The sequence below is a fragment of the Pristiophorus japonicus genome, chromosome 7 (genome assembly GCF_044704955.1).
Source record: "Pristiophorus japonicus isolate sPriJap1 chromosome 7, sPriJap1.hap1, whole genome shotgun sequence".
Classification (NCBI taxonomy): Eukaryota; Metazoa; Chordata; class Chondrichthyes; family Pristiophoridae; genus Pristiophorus; species Pristiophorus japonicus.
In genome coordinates, this window is record NC_091983.1 from 33,122,910 (window position 1) to 33,148,781 (window position 25,872).

Sequence of the window (25,872 nt, forward strand, 5' to 3'; positions counted from 1 at the left end):
TAAGGCACCAAACCTCAAAAATGAAGGAAATTATAGCCAAATTACCAAATATTAAAGAAGTAAAAGCTTCAGTACTTGCCCCGATTAGTTCTGCTGAGGCTAAACTCCAAACTGTACTGGCTATTTTCAATCCACTGATCTCTTGCTGCTCAAGGCGGTTCTTTCACTACAAATGTGTAGTCCTTCAATTTTCACATTTGCCTAACTACCACAGGAAAAGTCAGGAGAGAACGGCTACACAGCACTTTCGTAATCAATTAATTAACCTGTTATTGCACCAGACAGGTTTAATCAGTTCCTGGTATTCATCAGCTAAAATTATGTTAATTAAGGTCAAACTACGCTTTCACTATCAGAGGTACCGTCTTTAGGATGGGACATTAAACTGATGCTCTGTCTGTCCTCGCAGGTGGATATAAAAGATATCATCACACAATTTGAAAAGCAGAGGATTTCCCTCATTTATCCCTCAACCAACATCACTAAAATAGATTATCTGGTCATTATCTAATTTGTGGAGTTTGCGGTGTGCAATTTGGCTTCCACATTGCTACACTTCAAAAGTGCTTAATTTTCTGTGAAATAATTCCTGTCCTGTGGTTATGAAAGATGATAATATTAATGCAACTTCCTTCTTTCTTAAATGCCACATTGTACTGACTTTCATGTTCCACTGGTCCCTCACTGCTCTACTATGAGGGCAAAACAATGCAAATGGGCACAATGATTAATCCATAACAAAACATGGCAAAGTGTTAATTAAAATCCAGTTTGATGAAAATAATGCTTTTCCCCAATCTGTTGAGGAGCTTAAACAGATTAATGTTATTTTTCACCCGTCACTGGATTTGCCCCAAACTATAAACCGAGTCGATGGCAATGCAGGTGGCATTGCTCCTATAGAATTTACCTCCTTGAATTTTAAGCAACCACCAGGAAGGTAAATGGTCACAAAATATCTCAACTCATCAAGTTATTTCCTTTGCGACTTCCCCAGAAGACTGTCAATGCATCGTGTGGGAAACCCCAGGAAGGAAACTCACCATTTCTATAACTCACCATCAACGCTCTAATGTGCTGCACCACTGGACTAACACAAGAACTTGTTAAAATAAATACAATTGAAACTAAATTTTAGAAGTTTGGGGATCATGACCAACAACAAACATGTATTTTTTTGAAACTGAAAATTCAGTTATCATAAAAGCTCCTCTATTGTATTGACATTTTTCATTTATAAGCAGGTTAATCACATCCTGGTTTCTGGACTACATCACGGTTATTCTCATAACCTTAGAAACATAGAAAATAGGTGCAGGAGTAGGCCATTCCATCTTTCAAGCCTGCACCACCATTCAATATAATCATGCAACTTCAGTACCCCATTTCTGCTTTCTCCCCATACCCCTTGATCCTTTTAGCCATAAGGGCCACATCTAACTCCCTTTTGAATATATCTAACGAAATGGGCTCAACAACTTTCTGTGGTCGAGAATTCCACAGGTTCACAATTCTCTGGGTGAAGAAGAACAACCTTGTGTGTGTTCTACTGTGTCTGCATATAACCCCATAGCACAAACATTAAGTACAGTATTTTATTGACAAACCCTTTGTAATTCATGGCGTTAATGATTCACATTTCCATGACTGTTCTCCGGCTGTTGCAGAGAGCAGAATATAAAGAGCGAGAGGAGAGTTGTTTACACTTCGTGACACCGAACACAGGGTCAGTGCACCTGTATGAAGAAAAATTACACTGCACTATAGAAATACAGGAGATCCTCCAGGTGTCACCCGATTTGTGAAATATACTATAGGAAGAAGGTATGCCTTTTCTTAAAAGAAAACCATAAGGAGACACTGGAATGCCCCAACCATAAGAACCACATGTCAAAACAACTGTTTGTTTTGACAACAAATCTGAACGGCACAAAGTCACCTCTTCAGGGGATTGAGAGTCTTGATCCATTACACAAGAACAGTAGGCCATTTAAGCGTCTCGAGCCTTTTCCACCTTGTAATTATATTATGGCTGATTTGTACCTCAATCTCATTTACCCGTCTTTGTTCCAGATCCCTTGATACCCTTATGGAACAAAAATCTGTCGATCTGTTTGAAAACTTTCAATTGAACTAGCATTCAAAGCCTTTTAGAGAGTGTGTTCTGGATTTCCACTACCCTTTGTATGGAGAAATGTTTCCTGATTTCACTCCTAAATGGCCTAGCTTTAATTTTAAGATTGTGCACTCTTGTTCGAGCTGCACTCACCAGAGGAAATAGTTTTTCTCTATCTGCCCAATGGAATCCCTTAATAATTTTAAAGACCTCAATTAAATCACCTGTTAACTTTATAAACACAAGGGAATACATGGCAAGTATATGCAACCTTAATTTCCCTTTAAGCCCTGGAATCATTCTGGCACATCTATGTTGTACCCATACCAAGGCCATTATATCTTTCCTTAGGTTTGATGCCAAAATTTGAATGCAGTACTCCAGACGGAGTCTGACCAAGGCTCTGTACAACTAAAGCATCACTTCCTCACTTATGAATTCCAAATCCCTTGCAATAAAGGCTAACATCCCATTAGCATTTTTGATTACTTTATGCACCTGTACACTCACTTTTAGTGTTCTGTGTATCAGTCACATCTATGAGCTCTTCATAGGACCACCTTATTTGTATTATGTCTGCATTAATTGGCAGTTGCCACGAATGATACAGGGTACAGGCAAAAGGCTTCTCCACTTTCTTCAGAAATTTTCTCCAATTAAATATTGGGAAGATTGAAGCCATTATCTTTGGTCCCCACCACAAACTGCGTTCCCTAACCACTGACTCCATTCCTCTCCCTAGCATCAATCTGAGGGTGAACAAGACTGTTCGCAACCTAGGTGTCATATTTGACCCTGAAATTAGTTTCCATCCACATATCCGCAGCATAACTAAACCCACCTTTTTCCACCTTCGTAACATTGCCCGCCTCAGCTTTTCTGCTGCTGAAACCCTCTTTCATACCTTTGTTACCTCTAGACTTGACGACTCCAACTCATTCCTGGCTGGCCTTCCACATTCCACACTAGGTAAACTTGAAGTCATCCAAAACTCAGCAGCCTGTGTACTAACCCGCACCAAATCAAGATCACCTATCACCCCTGTGCTTTCTGATCAACAATGGCTTCCAGTTAAACAACGTCTTGATTTCAAAATTCTCATCCTTGTTTACAAATCATTTCTGGACTTGCCCTTCCCTATCTCTAATCTTTTTCAGCCTCACAATCCCACAAGATGTCTGCGCTCATCAAATTCTGGCCTCTTGAACATCCCTCATTGGTGAGGCCACACCTGGAGTATTGTGTACAGTTTTGGTCTCCTAACCTGAGGAAGGACATTCTTGCTATTGAGGGAGTGCAGCGAAGGTTCACCAGACTGATTCCCGGGATGGCGGGACTGATCTATCAAGAAAGACTGGATCAACTGGGCTTGTATTCACTGGAGTTCAGAAGAATGAGAGGGGACCTCATAGAAACATATAAAATTCTGACGGGGTTAGACAGGTTAGATGCAGGAAGAATGTTCCCAATGTTGGGGAAGTCCAGAACCAGGGGTCACAGTCTAAGGATAAGGGGTAAGCCATTTAGGACCGAGATGCGGAGGAACTTCTTCACCCAGAGAGTGGTGAACCTGTGGAATTCTCTACCACAGAAAGTTGTTGAGGCCAATTCACTAAATATATTCAAAAAGGAGTTAGATGAGGTCCTTACTGCTAGGGGGATCAAGGGGTATGGCGAGAAAGCAGGAATGGGGTACTGAAGTTGAATGTTCAGCCATGAACTCATTGAATGGCGGTGCAGGCTAGAAGGGCCGAATGGCCTACTCCTGCACCTATTTTCTATGTTTCTATGTCTATGTTTCTATAACTGCTCAACCATCGGTGGACGTGCCTTCAGCTGCCTGGACTCTAAACTCTGGAACTCCCTCCCTAAACCTCCATGCCTCTCTACCTCTCTTTCCTCCTTTAAGACACTCGTTAAAACCTACCTTTTTAAACAAGCTTTTGATCATCTGCCTTAATTTCTTCTGTGGCTCTGTGTCAAATTTATCTGTTTGTAACACTGTTTGTTGTGAAGCGCCTTGGGACGTTTTACTATGTTAATGGCACATTATAATAAAAGTTATTATCTTCACTGACTGTGCTACCACATTCCACACATCAGCATTAGCTACACTAATTCAACTGCTGTCGAGTACAACCATTACTGATCTTTCTCTAGATCTGTGTGTCTGTATACATTTCATTGACTAGTATCCACACCCACATCAGATCTGTAGCTTTTTTTCTCACTTTAGCCCAATCATCAGCCTGGTTCAGGGACAGCAAGTTTAGTCTGATTGTCTTCTCTGTTTCACTGGGTCTGGAAGAAGGATCAATGAGCAGCATGAATGTGTCAGTGTCCTCGGAAAGGTAATCACAGTGCTGGGATATTTTAAGTGTAATAAAATGTTATTAATGTACAAAGTCAGAGGATTAGATACTGGGGTTGTTAAAAATATTACATTTTAAAATTGTTTTTTGTTGTTCTGAAGAACAGTAGCTGAATTCAGGTCTTTATTTAGGATTTACAAAATTTGGAAAGTAATCAACTACATCACCAGGCATTCTGGCATGTTGCAAGTCATTACACAATGTAGATGACTTTATAAAATATCTGTGCATACCACACGGCCATTATCTTGCACCAAAAAACACCTTTGGGCAAGCTAGGCATTTAGATAAGTATGTTGTTTTATCAAAAGGGAGGTGCTCAAAGTGTTCCTCTATGCAGGCTAAAGCAAAATTCCTTTTCTAAACAGTTGAGTAAAAAAATCTTTAACTTTTTCTCGAAATTTTTAGGACTGCTGCTTTGTTTTGTTACAGCGTGTGTTTTGAGTGGACTGTCCTCAAGTTACTAAAATATAAACCGGCTGGCAACGTTTTTAAATTGAAGCTTGGTTTTCACATTTATATATTGGAAGCAGTAATTCAGCTGCTGGCTAATACTACCATTACTGATCTCTCACTCTCGATCTATATATATATATTTCATTGACAGGTATCCACACCTTCATCACATCTGCAGCTTTTTCTTCATTTTTACCCAATCGGCAGGTTAATCACAAACTGGTTCCTGGACAACATAAAATGTGCGCTGTTGGCAAATGAACCATCGGAACTCCCAGGCCCTGATCTCCCTTCTCCTGCACCGCCCAAGTTCGCTTTTTCAACTTGGCAAAATGTGCCAATCCTGTAGACACACATCTAAATGTGGCTGGCTCGACAACTGCAAATTACCTGGTGTAGGCCAGAAACGCTCTAACTGTTGCCTAATGCCCTAAATGTATATTAAAAAACATGAGAGGTTAATGAGATACTAATCCTGGATTATCAAATTAAAGGTGCATTTATTTAGACGTTTCCCCTTTTTTGTTTGATCCTCGATCTTATTTGTTTTAAATCCACTAGTCTGCAGCCTTCTTTCCAAACTGTGTTTACAGGTCCTGTGCTGTGAGGATCACCTTGCCTCCAGTCATGGCTACACGGCACAGCCAAGCTGGACACTGCAGTGTCAACTACAGGAATAGAAAACAATACCCGCTGCAAAAACGTTACCATGCTTTCAGCTGCCTGCCGACTTCCAGCACGGACACGGGTGAGGAAAAACAATCAAGTGGTTATTGCAGTTCGCGGTCAGAAAAGCGAACGACACAGTCCAAAAAATTACGCGCTCTCCAAACAGCCGCCATTTCGAAAGTAACGACCTCGGCGGCCCGACCGAACCGGTGAGTCACCGCGGAGCGCCGACTGGAGCCAGTACGGAAAGCCGGAGGAGCGCACGTACACGTACAACACAAACTCCCATCGCGGCGGCCGTTACACACACACACACACACGCCAGCGCGCGCGCGCGCGCGTCCACTCCCCCATTCAAACGGGCGAGCGCACGCGCAGCCCGATTGAACCGTGCTTCATGCACGCGCAGGTGTCAGTTGAATGGGAGGGGCGGGACGCGCGCGCACAGTTTACATGTGCCCCGCGCACGCGCCGCTTTTAAACCTGCATCGCGCGCGTGCATCACCGCCCCTCCCATTCAACTGACGTCACGCACGCACCGCGGCGACGGCCGGTAGAGGGATTTGAGGGACGTTCATGGCGAGGGAGGGGCTCGGTCTCCCGGGGACAAAAAAAAACATCTGTGCTGCTTCGGAGCTGCCTGGCAGCCATGTTGGGCCGGAGTGAAGTGATGGGGGGAAGTTTTGGCATGTGATGTGTTTATTTCCTTCACCGTTTGAATAAATATTTCTTTTCAAAAAAATATACAATAAAGAAGCGGCTTGTGCCAAATCGGTTGGTGGCTCCGGGCTCCCAGAAAGCGGTAAGGCTGACTTTAGATTCTCTCTCTCTCTCTCCCTCTCTGGGGCAGGCTGGGCGCCCCACCGGCTTGGTCTGTGTCTTTCCTCAAATCGATTTCTTTGTTGTCAAACTTGTACTTTGGCGGCCGTTGTCAACTTGGCATGGAAGCAGCTTAAGCGGCAAGTTAATGCGCCAGCGACTTCGTCCACCGCTTCAACTCGTGTCAAGTCCTTTTTTTAAATTATTAACGAGGGCACTTGAGTTCTTGCAGCTGGTGTTCCTGGCTGCAGTTCTGCTGTGGTCCTGCCTGTCACTGTGGGGAAATGTCCAATACTGTTGAATTTACAATTTTATTTTGCTCTGTAGCTTTTCAAAAGTTGTTTTCTCCCCCCCCCCCCCCCCCCCCCCCCCGTTTTTGTGTTTCGAGTTTTTATTTTGAATGCACTCCAAAGGAGTAAAAATTCGAAATCTGAAGACAAAATAGAAAATGCAAGAATAATGGACTTGGTACCTGAAAAGAGAAGCGACCTTGCGGAAGTAGCTCCTTCACCTGTAGTCCCGTTCTACATGGTGAAAATCATTGTCTCAAAATCTTGACTTCTCTGTTACATCTCATGACCTCAAATAAATAACTTGCCTTTGTATAGCATCTTTCACGACTTCAGGACGTCCCAAAGCAGTTTACAGCCAATGAAGTACATTTGAGGCGTAGTCATTGTTGTAATGTCGGAAGCTATAGCAGCCAAGCTCCTCCACGGCAATAAATTGAATGCAGGGTTGAGGGATGAATTTTGACAGAGGAAGAAATCTCTAGCTCTTTAAATGGTGTCATGGATCCCTCATTTTACATCCAAGAAGACAGATGGGACCTTAATCCTCCACAATCATCGGCTCAATCTGAACGATACAGGCTGCGTCCTCATCTGCATTCCCATCCACGTTCCCTTTCCAAGCACTGCTGGTCCCCAGCAAGTTGACTTCAGAATTCCCATTTTTGCTTTAAAATCCCTCAATTGCCTTACCCCATCTTACCTTGATGATTTCCTGCTTTATTTCCCTGTTGCGATCCTTCACGCCTTCCAACAATGGGTTTTTCTTTTGTCCTTTATTAATTCATAATTGGTGGCCAAGCATTTAGCTACTTTGTAATTCTCCACTTTCCTGCCTCCCTCCCTACTTTTAAAACTTTCTGAAAACCTTCCTCTTTAACAGTGCCCTCTAACCCTCTGCTTTGACATGTCTTTTTCCATATGAAAAATGTTGCAAATCAACCAATTCTGTCATGTGCTGCAGCTTGTGAATTATTTGTCATGGATTTTTAAATAATAAAATCCCTGGGCACTGCACGCTACATTTTTTTAATAATTGTCTTTTGAACGTTTACTTAAAGTTAAAGAAATTTGTTATGAATGGAATTATGTCTGGGGAGCGGTATGGAAGACCTAAAGGGCCCAAATTTGGCCCTCCTGTTTTTTAGGCGCACTCACGTGAGATGCGCCGACTTCCTACGATCCAAACGGCACCAAAAAGATGTCCCGGGGTTCTGGCCCCTCTGCCGACTCTCCCAGGGCTTGGCGTGGCGAGTCCATTGGGGGGGGCGGAGCTAGGGCCCTGTACCTAAGAGTGCCGGCAGTTGTCCGCATGCGCAGTCGAGCGTTCGCACATGTGCAGTAGCTCCTCCCATGATTGTGATGATGCGTGCCGGCCGCTGCCTTCCCGTGCTGAGGGCTACAAGAAACAGGTTGGTGTGGGGAGACTTTTGATCGGGTGGGGGGGTGGGGGGAAGAGAGTTTTGATCCAAGAGAGAGGAGAGTTTTGATGGGGAGGGTGGGTGGAGGGGGGGAGGGAGAAGATAGGATTTTGATTGGGGAGTGGGGGAAAAGTAGAGTTTTGATTCTGGCGGGGAGGAGAGGGAGGGATGGAGTGGGAGGGTGTGATAACTGTGTAGCCAGTAATTTTAATGACCCTACTCAAAACTTTCCTTAATCCTGTTGATGAAAATACTTTCCTATGAGCAGGAGGTACTTCTATTTTTTTATTTGGATATTTTGAAAAAATTATGTAAATATGTTTTGTCTCTTTAATATTATTTTTGTTGTTTAATGCTTCTGTTGCATAGTAAATTAACTTTGCGAAGTTTGTCAGTCCTGGATAGCTGTTTGATCCTATTCACATTCTTTAGTCAAGTCATTAAGTACCTACTGCACTGATTTCTTAACTCTCCGCAAGGGTTTTCTGTGCGGCCACATACGCTGGCCTAAGTTAGTTTGGAGCAGCTATTAGCTGTCCAAACTGGCTTAAATGGCCAAAATGGGCGTAGGTGGCTGGTAACGCCCCCTTTTGGAAAAAAAAACTAAACTTAAAAAAAAAAATCCTAACTAACTCACTTACACTGGTGCAAATTAAATGTGCAGAATGGGGATTTTTAAGATACTCCAGAAAAATCAAATTGTTCCAAAATAAACGGAGCAACTCCTGGGCAAATCTGGGCCCATTGAAACAGGAAATGATCATAATGTGCGCACACATTTAAATTTTGTATTTCATATCTGTTCTTGTGTAAGTATGTAACATTTTCTATGACTTGTAGAGGAAATGTCTGTATTTATCCATGCAGGTCATTTGAACCAATTATACTTTCGTTCAAAGTTGTGTTCCTCACTAATTGATCCCTTATGAGTCATCTGACTCTTTTGGGAAATTAACTTTATTTAATGATGACTGTAGTTGTGAAATTGTAGTTTGTCAAGACTACATATATTCACTTACCTAAGGCAGGTGTAATGGGCGTCTTTTTTTAAAAAAAAGCCTTTTATGTCTGTCCGAATGTAAACATCAGTATTCAAACAAACCAAAGGTTACCTAGCAGCCAGTTGTTTTACTGCTTTTGTATGTTAGTACACATTACCTGTTACAGAACCAGTAAACAGTGCTGGTTGTTTTAAATAGCCCATTTGTATAAATCAAAAAACAAATTGATTGACAATGCCTGAATTGACAGTGTGAAATGTTGAGCATGTTACATTTATAATTATAATGGAGATATCCCATGGTGTCTAGTAATTATAAAGTAGATGTTTTGGAAAACACCATATTAAGTAAAATTTTATTCAAGTTTCATTTCAAAAAAGAAATCCTAACATTGTCACCAGGCTTATTTAACGTATTGTTACCCCATGCTAAAGACAAAATGGTCTCAGCCAGCACTCCATTGTTACATCATATCCTTGTGTTGCTATTCATTAATTAACCTTACCAGTGTATACCAGTGACAACAGTACTGCACAGTAGCATTACATTACTCCATGCTCTTTCTAGATTCCATACAATCAAGTGGTCACTTCAAAAATGTCACATGCTCACCATTATGCTTTATTGAAATCCTTGCATCACCACTGTTTAACTACTGTATTACATTTACTTGGTACATACATTTCAAGCTTTCAGTGAATGAGCAGAATCTCCAAGCATACTCAAGAGCCACTTTGTTTTCTAATGGTATATTTTAGCAAGTTGTGTAAATATTTTTGTGTAGCTCCAAATTCCCCTGTCATCAGCAATATTACATTGCCTGGGGGGAAAAATCCTTCTCTCGACCTACAAAGCCCTATTGAGGTATGCAAAAGCCAGTGGAAATATCTAAATGTCCAAGTTTGGATTTGTTCAGAAAAGATTTTGGACATAAAATAGCCCTCCAAAACCTTAAGGATTGCATTAACGTGGTGAGATGAGCAAAGAGGAATTTGGAAATGAGGATAAGTACAAATGCCAAACACAATAGAAATACTGTAACATCAAAACATTAGAAGTGGTAAGAACCCTGACAGTTGGCAATAGGGCCAAAATTGTGGATGAACGTAAAATAGTTCATGTACTCTCTATTTTCTCCAAGTATTCAGTAGGGCAGACACTAGTAATGTCCATCACAATTGGAGATAAGCCAAGCAGAATTAATGACTGACATCATTTGAGATGGAGGTCCTAGACAAGCTTAAAGGATTCAAAATAAACCAATCTCTGTGATAGATGTACTTAGCTTAGTGTACTAAAGATGCTTTTACAATGCAGGAGTGTAGCAGGAGGCAAACATCTAATTCTCCCTCAATCAGCTGTATTATATAGTGGAAAGGAGCTAAGATTCTGGGAACGAATTGAATCTTAGACCCATACAAATGTAGGTGTGCAAATGTTTTATTAAATCAAGAGAGCTGACTTATCTGAAGTAAACGTGGGAAGCCAATCTCTTTGTTATCTGGGTCTCTGGATTAGTCCAACAGTGCTATAAAACTGAGTTCCTAACTCTCAGCCCAAGAGCAGGAGAATGCCTTACAGAATTTGCTCTGCCAGATCAGTATCCAGGAATAAATGCAAACATATAATCACCTTAACGGAAAACCAAGTTTGAAATTTGAGGGGTGCTGACACTTACTATGAAGATGTCATTGAATGCTGGAGCAGTTCCACTGAATTAGAAATGAGTTAATGTGGTACCATTTATTAAAAAAAAATGAAATAGCAACTACAGACCTGTTAGACTTGCATCAACTCTAAATAAAATGATGTTGATTTATCAAAAGTTGAGCTTGACAGTTTGATAATAACTTGCTGACATCTGTAATGTGCCTTCAGAAGGAGAAAATCCTGCCTGATCAACTTCCTTGATTTTGTTTTGAGAAAGTGACATTCAAAGTAGACTACTGAAAGGTTTACAACAGTGGGCCAAAAATTGCTGTGGCAGGCCAATGACCGTGCCCGCTGTTAGTTCGAAGTGCCCTTGCCCATTTAATGTCAACGATGTTTTATTCTGCAAGTTGCTGGAAGTGTGTGATGGAAACGGCGCAGCGCCCTCTACAGGGAACCTGGGATCTGAGTGAACAGGACAAGCAACTGTGTACTCATTAACCAATCAGATTGAAGGATTCTGAAAGCAATAGCCCAAAGACTGACAAGGAAGTGTAATTTAAAATGGTGTAAGGTCAAATCAAGTGCAGAAAGAGAAATAGAAATAGAGAGAGAGTGAAAGAAAGATTGGATTGAGAGAGAAAAAAAGAGGGAAAGATAATGGTTTTTGAAAAACTTTTAAATTTAATAAAAACTGCAACAATTAAAACTTGAAGAAATGGGACTGCAGACTTGTACTTGTCAATTTTCAGTGCCAGAGATGTTAACTGGCAGTAGTTAACACTTACCTCGTAGTTAAAAAGGTACTTTAAATTGAAACATAGAAAATAGGAGCAGTAGTAGGCCATTCAGCCCTTCAAGTTTGCACCACCATTCAATATGATCATGGCTGATCCTCTATCTCAACACCATATTCCTGCTTTTTCCCCATACTCCTTGATGCCTTTTGTTTCTAGAAATCTATCTATCTCCCTATTAAATATATTCAGTGACTTGGCCTCCACAGCCTTCTGTGGTAGAGAATTCCACAGGTTCACCACCCTCTTAGTGAAAAGTTCTCGGTCCTAAATTTCCTACCCCGTATCCTGAGACTGTGACTCCTTGTTCTCGACTTCCCAGCCAGGGGAAACATCCTCCTCGCATCCAGTCTATCCAACCCAGTCAGAATTTTATACGTTTCAATGAGATCCCCGTTCATTCTTCTAAACTCTAGTGAATACAGGCCGAGTCAACCCAATCTCTCCTCATACGACAGTCCTGCCATCCCATCTCCACTGCACTCCCTCTATGGCAAGTATATCCTTTTTTTAGGTAAGGTGACCAAAACTGCACACAATACTCCAGGTGCAGTCTCACCCAGGTCCCTCTGTACATCGACATTTAAATAATATTTTGTCCTTATGTTTTTCTTACCAAAGTGGATAACTTCACATTTATCCACGTTATACTGCATCTGCCATGTGCTTGCCCACTCACTCAACCGATCTAAGTCGCCTTGCAGCCTCTTTGCATCCTCCTCACAGTCCCGCCTAGTTTTGTGTCGTCAGTAAACTTGGAAATATTACATTTGGTGCCCTCATCCAAATCATTTATTTAATATATTATATATATTTTGTGAATAGCTGGGGCCCAAGCATCCCTGTGGTACACCATTAGTCACTGCCTGCCACCCTGAAAAAGACCCGTTTATTCCTACTCTCTGTTTCCTGACAGTTAACCAATTTTCAGTCCATGTCAATACATTACCCCCAATCCTATGTGCTTTAATTTTGCACGCTAACTTCTTATGTGGAACTTTATCAAAGGCCTTAGTTTTGACTTATTTTTCTACTTCATATCTATCCTGCAAGTAAGTACAGGATCTTCATGCCACTCAATGTATTTCAAAGGGAAGCCAGACATCGAGATGCTGGTTGCACAAAGCTAGTGGTGGAGTGGAGCATCTCCGACATCAGCTTTTCGATTTCCGCGTTTAATCACGCATCAGCCCTCACCTGAAGTTGCTATGGCATTTACACATAAATAACGGCGAGCACTATTGGCCTCACCATTATTTTGACAGTTTTGGGGAAATTGAGTACGCTGTCCAGTTTTGGTCACCAATACACAAGGGGGGCATTCAAGTCTCATGAGTATGAAGAACAGCCACAAAGCTGATTCATATCTAATGAAAGGCTAGAAAAGCTTGGACTCTTTGTGTTGAAAGTTGCGATTTAAAGGGTCCTCATTGAGGTGTAGGAAGATGGTAAATGGTTGAGAATAGTAAATCCATAATGCTATTTTAGATTAAACCATGACCATAAGACAAGGGCTCACTTGTTCAAACAAGCCAAAGACAGTGTTCAAACAAGCCAAAGACAGTTAGGACTGGTGTTGGGATTCTTTGCACAAAAAGTGGTCAAGATGTGAAGTAGGCTTTCAGGTAGGGTAGCGGAGGCAACACTTCCTAGAATCATTCATTTTTGAAAGAATTGGCGTGCTGTGTTTGAAGGAGAGAATGGATTGCCTGAAATGGCTGAATAGCTTTCCTCAGCCAAATTGAATTTGAATGACATCCAGAACTAAATATGGTGCATGCATTTTATGACATGAATACAGAATTTGTGCCTCCTTTCTTCACTGGCAACAGTTGTGTGCTTATTCTCTGAACACTGAAAATTCCCAACAGCTGTGCGCTTATTCTCACATTTCGGAAATGCCAGCTGTAGCTATGATAATTCTCAGCATTCATGCTCTGGGAGCACCAAAAATATGAGAGATATTTTGGTAGTATGACCTCACTCAATGGACTGTTCTTCGCATGTGGTAGATAATGAGCATCAAAGATCACCAATGCAATTCAAAATTTTGCTCTTGCACATTTATTTTAAATACTTTTTTTATCTATAGTATTCAAAAGTGACATGCCAGTACTGTTTAATTGTTGGATACTGCGCAACATGTTTGTGAATACTACACTTTGTTTGATAATTGAAGAATACCTGTCGAACTTGTACAGTTATTCAGGGAGTAAAATTTACATTCAGCAACATAACTTGCACTATCCTGCAGTTTGAACATTCCAGCTGTATCTAATTTCTGGAGCAATAATTTTGCTACTGTTTAGAATATCATTATCATAGGCAGTCACTCAAAATCGAGGATAACTTGCTTCCACTCAAAGTGAGTTCCCAGGTGACTGCAGTCCAATACGGTAATTACAGTCTCTGTCACAGTTGGGACAGACAGCAGTTGAAGGGAAGGGTGGGTGGGTAAGTCTGGTTTTCCGAACGCTTCTTCCGCTGTCTGTGTTTGGTTTCTGCATGCTCTCGGCAATGAAACTTGAGGTGCTTAGCACCCTCCCAGATGCTCTTCCTCCACTTAGGGCGGTCTTGGGCCAGGGATTCCCAGGTTCCAGTGGGAATGTTGCACTTTATCCAGGAGGCTTTGAAGATGTCCTTAAAATGTTTCCTCTGCTCACCTGGGGCTCGTTTGCCATGTAGGAGTTCCAAGTAGAGCGTTGCTTTGGGAGTCTCGTGTCGGGCATGCAGATGACGTGGCCCGTCCAACGGAACTGGTCGAGTGTGGTCAGTGCTTCGATGCTGGGGATGTTTGCCTGATCAAGAACACTGATGTTGGTGCGTCTATCCTCCCAGTGGATTTGCAGGATCTTGTGGAGGCAGCGCTGGTGGTACTTCTCCAGCGCTTTGAGGTGTCAACTGTATTTGGTCCACATCTCTGAGCCATACAGGAGGGTGGGTATCACAACTGCCCTGCAGACCATAAGCTTGGTGCCAAGCAAAACCTCAGTCCTGCACGAGGTTGAACAGGCCATCTGTCAGCTCAAGAACAATAAGTAATCAGGAGCAAATGGAATCCCCGCCGAGGCACTAAAGTATGGCGGAGATATCCTATTGGCACAAATACATGACGTCATCTCTCTTATCTAGAAGGAGATCTCCGAGATGCTGTAATCGTGACCATCTTCAAAAAGTCTGACTGCGGCAACTACAGAGGAATCTCCCTGCTGTCAGCCACTGGGAAAGTCATTGCTAGAATCCTCCTCAACCGTCTTCTTCCTGTGGCTGAAGAGCTTCTCCCAGAGTCACTGTTTAGAATAGGTGATATACGGATTGCCATTTTCCCCAAACCATTAATAAATGTTTATTTAGCATGACTGCTATCCTTAAGAAATGAGCACTTTTTCACAATTTACTACACAACGTACTTTGTAGTGGTTTTATGGGTAATGGGTGAATGGGACCTAGTATGGGATAAGAGATGGGTGGCAGAATTCTGAATAAGTTGGACTTTGCTTAGAGTGGAGGCCAGCAAGAAGAATGCAGGAGAAGTCGACCATCAAGGCAAACACGACTCGGGTAAAGATTTGAACATTGGTGGAGATAAAGTAGAGAATTTAATTTAATGTTCTAGTCATGTAACATGTATTTGTAACTCATATATAAATTGATCTGTAGATGATTTACCAGCTGTTGGTAGATCTTGCCCGTTGTGATTAAGGGTCATTGACCTGAAACATTGGGCCTAAGTTTCGAGCCGCGCCTAGAATGGCGCAGTCCCGACCTGGACGCCCATTTTTCGCGCCACAAAGTGCGCCTAAAAAAACCCTCTAGATTCTCCAGCTCCCTGCAGGTCGTTTGCAGCTCGGCGCAGCGCAGCAAGAGCAGTAGGGGGCGAAGCCAGGTCCCTGTGCTGAAAACAGTGCCAGGACCTCTGCACATGCGCGCTACAGTGGGCGCGCATGTGCAGTAGCTCCAGGCGCCTAAAACTGTGTGGGAGGGGCCGAAGCATGCAGCCCCTAGCCCTGGCCGAAAGGCCTCACTGGGGCTGTGTGAATAAGGCTCCTCCCACGGCCAGCTCCTACTTCCTCCCGCCTCCGGACCGGACCTGACACCGATACCGACTCCCGCTTCCCCACGCCCCTGGACCGACCCGACTCCCGCTTGCCCCCAGATCCAAGCCCCCGGATCCGACACAGACACCGACCCGCTTCCCCACCCCCCGCCCCCGGACTGGATCCAACCTGACCTCCCTACCCCCGACCTGACCTCCCTCTCCCTCCCTCCCCCCGAACCAATCCAACCGACATCCCCCCCCCCCCCCCCCCCCCAACCCGCACTCCCCACGACCTGACCCAACGCCACCTACCTGTAAATCTGGTGTTGGGGACGGGCCCAGCCCGAAGTCTCGGGCCCGGCCCGTTCAGCCTCCCTCCCCCTTCTCCTTTCTACCCCCCCCCCCCCCAAATCTCCTTTCCTTCCCCCCCCCAAATCTCCTTTCCTTCCCCCCCCCAATCTCCTTTCCTTCCCCCCCCCAATCTCCTTTCCTTCCCCCCCCCCAATCTCCTTTCCTTCCCCCCCCCAATCTCCTTTCCTTCCCCCCCAATCTCCTTTCCTTCCCCCCCCAATCTCCTTTCCTTCCCCCCCCAATCTCCTTTCCTTCCCCCCCCAATCTCCTTTCCTTCCCCCCCCAATCTCCTTTCCTTCCCCCCCAATCTCCTTTCCTTCCCCCCCCAATCTCCTTTCCTTCCCCCCCCAATCTCCTTTCCTTCCCCCCCCAATCTCCTTTCCTTCCCCCCCCAATCTCCTTTCCTTCCCCCCCCCCAATCTCCTTTCCTCCCCCCCCCAATCTCCTTTCCTTCCCCCCCCGCAATCTCCTTTCCTCCCCCCCCCCCCCAATCTCCTTTCCTTCCCCCCCCCCCCAATCTCCTTTCCTTCCCCCCCCCCCAATCTCCTTTCCTTTCCCCCCCCAATCTCCTTTCCTTTCCCCCCCCAATCTCCTTTCCTTTCCCCCCCCAATCTCCTTTCCTTTCCCCCCCCAATCTCCTTTCCTTCCCCCCCCAATCTCCTTTCCTTCCCCCCCCCCAATCTCCTTTCCTTCCCCCCCCCCAATCTCCTTTCCTTCCCCCCCCCCAATCTCCTTTCCTCCCCCCCCCAATCTCCTTTCCTTCCCCCCCCCCCAATCTCCTTTCCTTCCCCCCCCCCCCAATCTCCTTTCCTCCCCCCCCCCCAATCTCCTTTCCTCCCCCCCCCCAATCTCCTTTCCTCCCCCCCCCAATCTCCTTTCCTCCCCCCCCCAATCTCCTTTCCTCCCCCCCCCAATCTCCTTTCCTCCCCCCCCCAATCTCCTTTCCTCCCCCCCCCAATCTCCTTTCCTCCCCCCCCCCAATCTCCTTTCCTCCCCCCCCCAATCTCCTTTCCTCCCCCCCCCCCAATCTTTCCTTCCCCCCCCCCAATCTTTCCTTCCCCCCCCCCCAATCTTTCCTTCCCCCCCCCCCAATCTTTCCTTCCCCCCCCGCCAATCTCCTTTCCTTCCCCCCCCCCCCAATCTCCTTTCCTTCCCCCCCCCCAATCTCCTTTCCTTCCCCCCCCCCCAATCTCCTTTCCTTCCCCCCCCCAATCTCCTTTCCTTCCCCCCCCCAATCTCCTTTCCTTCCCCCCCCCAATCTCCTTTCCTTCCCCCCCCCAATCTCCTTTCCTTCCCCCCCCCCCAATCTCCTTTCCTTCCCCCCCCCCAATCTCCTTTCCTTCCCCCCCCCCCAATCTCCTTTCCTTCCCCCCCCCCCAATCTCCTTTCCTTCCCCCCCCCCCAATCTCCTTTCCTTCCCCCCCCCCCAATCTCCTTTCCTTCCCCCCCCCCAATCTCCTTTCCTTCCCCCCCCCCCAATCTCCTTTCCTTCCCCCCCCCCCAATCTCCTTTCCTTCCCCCCCCCAATCTCCTTTCCTTCCCCCCCCCCAATCTCCTTTCCTTCCCCCCCCCCCCCCAATCTCCTTTCCTTCCCCCCCCCCCCCCCAATCTCCTTTCCTTCCCCCCCCCCCAATCTCCTTCAGACACACACACACAGACAGACAGATAGAGAGACACACTGGGGGGGGGGCATCCCAGCATGCTGTTGGAGGGCTCCCGGTGCTGCAGTTGGTAAGTAGAAAATGTTTTATTTGTTGATTTTAAAAAAAAATTATTTCTTCTTAATTTTTTTTTTAGTGATATTGGTTGATTTATTGATGTATTTATCATTTATTATTGATGATGGCTCTTTATTTGTAAAACTGAAGTATTTAATGTTTGTAAACTTCCCTTTAACCCCCCCCTCCCCATTCCCTATGCCTGATTTGTAACCTACGCCTGATTTTCTAAAGTGTAGACAAGGTTTTTTCGAGCGTACAAAAATCTTCTCTTACTCCATTCTAAGTTAGTTTGGAGTAAGTTTTCACTGACGAAACTTTGAAAACAGGCCTAAGTGGCCGGATACGCCCCCTTTTGAAACAAAAATTCTGTTCCAAAGTGAAACTGTTCTAACTGACTAGAGCTGGAGCAAACTAAATGACGCGAATTCCAATTTCTAAGATACTCCGTTCTACACCAGTTGCTCCTAAAAAATCAGGAACAAATCATGTCGAAACTTAGGGCCATTAACTCAGTTTCTCTCTCCACAGATGCTGCCTTAGCTACTGAGTATTTCCAGCATTTTCTGCTTTTACTTCAAGTTTCCAGCATCCATAGTATTTTGCTTTTATTTTGTGTCAGGAAATCTTGCTGTTTCTCAGATGGTACTATATTAAACGTCAGGAAAGTTGGAGGCAATGCACTCCAGTCCATAGGGGTAGAATTGGCCAGTACGGATTTCTGCCACACTCGCCACAGGTGCGCCGCTTTTGTCCGCCTCAAAGTGCTCCAAAAATCTTCGAGCCGAGTTTGGCCGCTCCCCAGTCTCTCCTCGATGGTGGCGTAGTGTGGCCACTGGATTCGGGGGTGGATCCAGGTCCCGGCGCTGAAAACAGTGCCGGGACCTCTGCACGTACGTGCTAGAGTGTGCACGTTTGTGCAGTCGCTCCTTGCCCCCAGAATCTGAGTGTGTGTGCTGCAGGCTATGTGGGAGGGGCCAAAGCGCACCACCCCTATCCCTGGAAGAATGCTCTCCCTCATCGGCGGCCTGCTGCCTTCCCATGCTGTAGGACTTCTATTTTTTATTATTGATTGATTCCTTATTACTTTGGTCTTGGTGCTTTAGGTGCAGGGTTCCTCCTATTTTTTATTAATTAATTGCTTATTACTTTTTGTGCTTTGTAAGTCTTGGTGCTAGGTGCAGGCCCTCTCAGCTTCCGTATATTTTTTTATTATTGAATGCTTATTTTTGTGTTTTGTTTAGTGCTTGGTGCTTTGGAATGTACTTGCCGGTTTCTTAACTCTCCAAGGGTTTTCTGTGCGGATCACAAGTGGCCACATACGCTGGCCTCAGCAATTATTAGCTGTCCAAACTGGCTTAAATGGCCAAAACAGGCGTAGGTAACGCCCCCTTTTGGAAAAAAAACTAAACTTAAAAAAAATCCTAACGAACTCACTTACACTGGCGCAAATTAAATGTGCAGAATGGGGATTTTTAAGATACTCCAGAAAAATCACGTTGCTCTTGAAAAAACAAACCGAGCAACTCCTGGCCAAATTTGGGCCCATAATATCAAAAGTAGAAGTTTATGACTTGGATTTCTAATTTACCTTTTATTGTATGTAAAGTAACTACAAATATATGTAGAAGACTTGCAACTGATAGTCTCCAAAGTACTAAGTATAAATAATAAGTTCCATACCCATATCATACATTGTACTAAAAACTCCAACCTTTTAATGCAGGTTTGCAGTGCATCGATTTGTATTGTATTGTTAGCCTAATGTGGACCTCCAAGAAATTTAGAAAAGTAGTGTTGGTAAATTAACACCTCCTGTCACATGGACTAAGCCATCTGCTTAAACCTTGGAGGATTAGGTATAGGTCATCTTGACCAAAGCTGAATGTAATCACTCATGGGTTATACTGTAAGCAGCATATTCTGTCTGTTCACATACAATAGAAGAAAAATGCAGCTACTGTTTATGACTTTTACATTATAGAAATTGCAAATTTACACGGGATAGTAAATGCCTGGCAGTTGGTTAAAATTCAGTTGAGCAGTTCTAATATTGCAAGCCTGGTGATTGAAGCTGAACCAGAATTTAAAAAAAATAAGTGCAGTAAAGGCAGTATGATGCAAGTTGAAGGGCAGGATATATGGCACGGCACAACTTAATGTTTTCTGTTGGAGAATGAAGAAATATAGTACCTGCAATACAATATTTTTTCATTTGTGTATATCTACGTAAAGGGGGATACACAAGAAGCTGGAGTAAGAGTTTCAAAGCGGCTGTGGGTTTACAGCTGGAGGAAGTTGAAGTGTTGGGAAGGGTCATGGCCATGGAGGGCAAATTTTGAATTGATGTTCGGAGGGCTGAGAGGTGATGCAGGCTCGCAAGGAGAGTGGTGATGGGTAAGAAGAACTTGATGTGTGATAGGATATGTGAAGTAGAGTTTTGGATAAGCTGAAGAGTATGGATGATGGGAGGCCGGTCATGAAACTCTTGGAATTATCAAGTTAAGATGACAGAAGCATAGATAGGGGTTTCTGCCGCAGATGGACTGAGGTAGTAGTGAAGGTGAACGTAGGCTGCCTTCGTAATGCAGAGTATGTGACTAGAAACTAAGCTTGGGGTTAAATAGGATGCTGAGATTGCAAAAAGTCTGGTTCAGTCTGAGGCTGTGGAGAGAGATGGGGTTTGTGGTGGGGGTTGAAGAATAAGGCTCTGATATTCCTAATGTTTCACTGGAGAAAATTGTGGCTCGTCTGAGACGGGATATCAACAAGCAGTCTGCCAGCACAGAAACAGTGTAGGCGTTGAGAAGTGTTGGAGAGGTAGAGCTGGGTATTATCAGCGTACATATGGAAGTTGACCCTACGTCTTCAAATTATGTCACTCGGAGCAGCATGTAGATGTGGAAGAGGTTGCGATTGAGAGGAGGTCCTTTTTAAAAACTCTCAGTGACTGTGCGAAGGCATGAAAGAAGCCCTTACTAAGGCTGCACTGGCTACACTCATTGGAGAAAATGGACCCAAGCAAGGGCAGTCCCCCCCCCCCCCCCAAGCTGGATGAGTGTTGGACAGTAATTGAAGGAGGATGGTGTGGTTGACGTCAATGGCTGCAGCGATATCGAGGAGGATGAGGCTGTATAATGCACCCTTTTCACAATGACTGAGAAATGTAGTTTGTGCCTGTAACTTTGGTTAGGGCTGTTTTGGTGCAACAAAGGAGTGAAAACTTGGAGAGATTCCAAACGAGTTGCTGGAGTGATGGGCATGGATTTGGAAGATGACAACACTTTCAAAGGTTTTGGAAAAGGAAGTTGGAGATGTGACAGTAGTTTGCAAGGATAGGGGCTTTAAAAATGGATTTTTGAGGAGGGGGTGATAATGGCAGTTTTGAAAGGGAAAGGTACAGAGCCTGAGCATTGAGACCCATTTATAATGTCAGTTGGTATGGGGGCCAGGAAGAGAAGCTGGTGGTCAACCATTTAGTCACAGGAGTAGGATGAGAAACACTAAGAGCCTGGGGATAATGTAGGAGATAAACTAAAGTGAGTTGGATATTCAAGGTCAAGGTAAGAAGGACCTGGCTGGGGAGATTTGGCTTGGACAAGAGTAAGGGGGGAGTACAGGCAACTAAACTGATGGTCTCTATCTTGTTGGCGAAGAAGTCGGTGAGCTCCTCGTGCTTGTTGGAGGCGAGTGTAGAGAGGGCAAGGTGAAAGGAGTTTATTGAGATAGTTGGTAATGGGGGAAAAATAATGGGTTATCTCTGCTGTCCAGGAAGAACCCAGTGTAATCGGTGATTTTGTCAGTGGAGAGTGAGACCTGGCAGATCTTGCTGTGGTCCTGCCAGATTTGGTGATGGATGGCCAAGCCAGTTGTGCAACAGAGAAAAAAAAAAGCTTGGAAAACTGCAAATTTAACGCTCCTATTTTTAAAAAAAAAAAGGAGGCAGATAAAAAGCAGGAAACTATAGACCAGTTAGTCTAACATCTGTGGTTGGGAAAATGTTGGGAGTCCATTATTAAAGAAGCAGAAGCAGGAAAAGCAAAATTCGGTCAGGCAGAGTCAGCGTGGATTTATGAAGGGGAAGTCATGTTTGACAAATTTGCTGGAATTCTTTGAGGATGTAACGAGCAGGGTGGATAAAGAGGAACCAGTGGATGGTGGTGTATTTGGACTTCCAGAAGGCATTTGACAAGGTGCCAGATAAAAGGATACTGCACAAGATAAAAGTTCACGGGGTTGGAGGTAATCTTTTAGCATGGATAGAGGATTGGCTAACTAACAGAAAACAGAGAGTTGGGGTAAATGGTTTATTCTCTGGTTGGCAATCAGTAACGAGTGGGGTGCCGCAGGGATCAGTGCTGGGACCCCAACTAATTACAATGTATATTAACGACTTGGAAGAAGGGATTGAGTGTAATGTAGCCAAGTTTGCTGACGATACAAAGATGGGAGGAAAAGCAATGCGTGAGGAAGACCCACAAAAATCTGCATAAGGACATAGACAGGCTAAGTGAGTGGGTAAAAATTTGGCAGATGGAGTATAATGTTGGAAAGTGTGAGGTCATACACTTTCACAGAAAAAAAAAATCAAAGAGCAAGTTATTATTTAAATGGAGAGAGATTGCAAAGTGCTGCAGTACTGCGGGATCTGGGGGTACTTGTGCAAGAAACACAAAAGGTTAGTATGCAGGTACAGCAAGTGATCAGGAAGGCCAATGGAATCTTGGTCTTTATCGCAAAGGGGATGGAGTATAAAAGCAGGGAAGTCTTGCTACAGTTGTACAGGGTATTGATTGGTGAGGCCACATCTAGAATACTGTGTGCAGTTTTGATTTCCATATTTACGAAAGGATATACTTTGGAGGCAGTTCAGAGAAGGTTCACAAGGTTGATTCCGGAGATGAGGGGGTTGTCTTATGAGGAAAGATTGAGTAGGTTGGGCCTCTGCTCATTGGAATTCAGAAGAATGAGAGGTGATCTTATCGAAATGTACAAGATTGTGAGGGGGCTTGACAAGGTGGATGCAGAGAGGATGTTTCCACTGATGGGAAGACTAGAACTAGAGGGCATGATCTTAGAATAAGGGGCCGCCCATTTAAAACTGAGATGGAGAAATTTTTTCTCTGAGGGTTGTGGATCGGTGGAATTCACTGCCTCAGAGCTGTGGAAGCTGGGACATTGAATAAATTTAAGACAGAAATAGACAGTTTCTTAAACGATAAGGGAATAAAGGGTTATGGAGAGCGGGCAGGGAAGTCCATGAACGGATCAGCCATGATCGTATTAAATGGCGGAGCAGGCTCGAGGGGCTATATGGTCGACTCCTGCTCCTATTTCTTATGTTCTTGTGCAAATCTTTGCCCCATGGACTTGAATGTGAAGATTGGGGCCTGTAGTTTTACATATGCAATTTAAAAAAAAACAACATTTGAGTGGAATTCTAGCACAAGAATATGAAGTTCAAAAGTATATATAGGTAAGTGTCTTTTTGAGCATTTCCTTGGATTACATTGTCACTTATTTAAGAAGGGTAGGTGTGATAAACTAGGACATTAAAGCTGTATTAGTCTAATATGTGTTAGGGAAATTACTAGTAACTGTTATTGGGGACAGTGACTGGACACTTGGACAAATATGAGTTGATCAGAGAGAGCCAGCATGGATTTGTTTGGATAAGTCATGTCTAACAAGCCTCGTTGAATTTATTAAGCAAGTAGTTAAGGGAGCTGATATGAATGTTATTTATATGGACTTCCAGAAGGCATTCAGTAAGGTTCCACAAGACACTGTTGACCAAAATGAGAGCACATGGAATTGGAGGAAACCTATTGACGTGGGTAGTGAATTGGTTAGGAGGTAGGAGATGGTAAGGCTAATGGGTACGTACTTAAATTAGCAGGATGTGACTAGTGGTGTTCGCCAAGGCCAATATATCCTTCCTGAGGTGCGGTGACCAAAACTGACTGCAGAACTCTAAATGGAATCTAACTAGAATTCTGTAAGCTGTAACATAACTTTCATCCCTTTTGTAATTCAACCGCCGTGAGATAAAATCATACATCTCATTAACCTGTACTTGGACCTCGGATTTCCACCATATTTATAAATGATTTAAACGAAGGAATAGAGAGCTGCATATCCAACTTTGCTGATGACACGAAGTTAGGTGGCAGAGTAAATAGTGTAGATAGGAGCAGAAAGTTGCAAAGGGACATTAAGTGAGTAGACAAAACTGTAGCAGATGGAATTCATTGTGGAGAAGTGTGAGTTCATCCATTTTGGACCCACGAGAGATAGATCAGAGTAATTTCTACATGTGGAGAAGCAAAGAGATTTATGGGGTTCAAGTACAGAAACCACTAAAAGCTAGAGGACAAGTACAAAAACTAATTAAAAAGGCTGATGGACATCACACCTCAGAAATTGGCCTTGGAGGGGGTACAGCGCAGATTCACCAGACTGATGAGTTAAATTATGAGGACAGGTTGCATAGACTCAGCTTGCATTTCATTGAGAACAGACTATTAAAGGTGAACTAATTGAGTTGTCTAAGATGATTAAAGAGGTTGACAGGGTAGATAGGGAGAAACTATTTCATCTGGTGGGGGAGTCCAAAAACAAGAGGACCTAACCTTACAATTAGAGCTTGGCTGTTCAGGGTGATGTTTAGAAGCACTCCTTCACACAGGTGTAGTGAAAATCAGGAACTTTTCTCCCAAAAAGCTGTTCAGAATAGATCAATTGAAAAATTCAAAAATGAAATTTTTGTTGAGCGAGTGTTACAGAACCAAAGCAGATAGTTTGAAACATAGAAACATAGAAATTCAGTGCAGGAGTAGGCCATTCGGCCCTTCGAGCCTGCACCACGATTCAATAAGATCATGGCTGATCATTCAACCTCAGTACCCCTTTCCTGCTTTCTCTCCATACCCCTTGATCCATTTGGCCGTAAGGGCCACATCTAACTCCCTTTTGAATATATCTCACGAACTGGCCTCAACAACTTTCTGCGGTAGAGAATTCCACAGGTTAACCACTTGCTGAGTGAAGTTTCTCCTCATCTCGGTCCTAAATGGCTTACCCCTTATTCTTAGATTGTGACCCCTGGTTCTGGAACTCCCCAGCAACGGGAACATTCTTCCTGCCTCTAACCTGTCCAATCCTGTCAGAATTTTACATGTTTCTATGAGATCCCCTCATTTTTCGAACCTCCAGTGGATACAAGCCCAATTGATCCAGTCTCATGTCAGTCCTGCCATCCCGGGAATCAATCTGGTGAACCTTCGCTGTACTCCCTCAATCGCAAGAACGTCCTTCCTCAGATTAGGAGACCAAAACTGAACACAATATTCCAGGTGTGGCCTCACCAAGGCGCTCTGTACAACTGCAGTAAGACCTCCCTGCTCCGATACTCAAATCCCCGAGCTATGAAGGCCAACATGCCATTTGCCTTCTTCCCTCCCTGCTGTACCTGCTTGCCAAACTTCAATGACTGATGTACCATGACACCCAGGTCTCGTTGCACCTCCCCTTTTCCTAATCTATCACCATTCAGATATTCTGCCTTTGTGTTTTTGCCACCAAAGTGGATAACCTCACATTTATCTACATTATACTGCATTTGCCCACTCACCTAACCTGTCCAAGTCACCCTGCAGCCTCTTAGCATCCTCCTCACAGCTCACACCACCACCCAGCTTCGTGTCATCTGCAAACTTGGAGATAGTACATTCAATTCCTTCATCTAAATTATTGATTTATATTGTACCCCACTGGTCATTGCCTGCCATTCTGAAAAGGACCCGTTTATTCCAACTCTCTGCTTCCTGTCTGCCAACCAGTTCTCTATCCGCGTCAGTACGTTACCCCCAATACCATGTGCTTTAATTTTACACACTAATCTCTTGTGTGGGACCTTGTCAAAAGCCTTTTGAAAGTCCAAATACACCACATCCACTGGTTCTCCCTTGTCCACGCTACTAGTTACATCCTTAAAAAATTCTAGGAGATTTGTCAAGCATGATTTCCCTTTCATAAATCCATGCTGACTAGGACTGATCCTGTCACTGCTTTCCAAATGTGCTGCTATTTCATCTTTAATAATTGATTCCAACATTTTCCCCACCATTGATGTCAGGCTAACTGGTCTATAATTCCCTGTTTTCTCTCGCCG

At 44.0% G+C, this 25,872-nt stretch overlaps 2 protein-coding genes across 6 annotated transcripts in view; one reads left to right on the top strand and one right to left on the bottom strand.

The window, feature by feature from the left end:
• fbxo9 (F-box protein 9) overlaps window positions 1–5,893 on the bottom strand; it is a 148,365-nt gene extending 142,472 nt beyond the window's left edge. Inside the window, exon 1 of one of the 3 annotated variants that reach the window (XM_070884904.1) lies at window positions 5,653–5,878. In XM_070884904.1, the coding sequence (XP_070741005.1) occupies window positions 5,653–5,655 (3 nt within the window). In that variant the 5' untranslated portion in view covers window positions 5,656–5,878. Of the gene's footprint in view, window positions 1–5,652 lie in introns of all 3 variants that reach the window. The other 2 variants (XM_070884903.1, XM_070884905.1) reach the window with 2 other exon arrangements.
• A 271-nt stretch (window positions 5,894–6,164) lies between these two features.
• Window positions 6,165–25,872, top strand: part of mak (male germ cell-associated kinase) — a 99,077-nt gene continuing 79,369 nt past the window's right edge. For all 3 annotated transcript variants that reach the window (XM_070884899.1, XM_070884898.1, XM_070884900.1), the window contains exon 1: window positions 6,165–6,415. The gene's annotated coding sequence lies outside the window, so the exon portion shown is untranslated. The remainder of the gene's footprint in view (window positions 6,416–25,872) is intronic.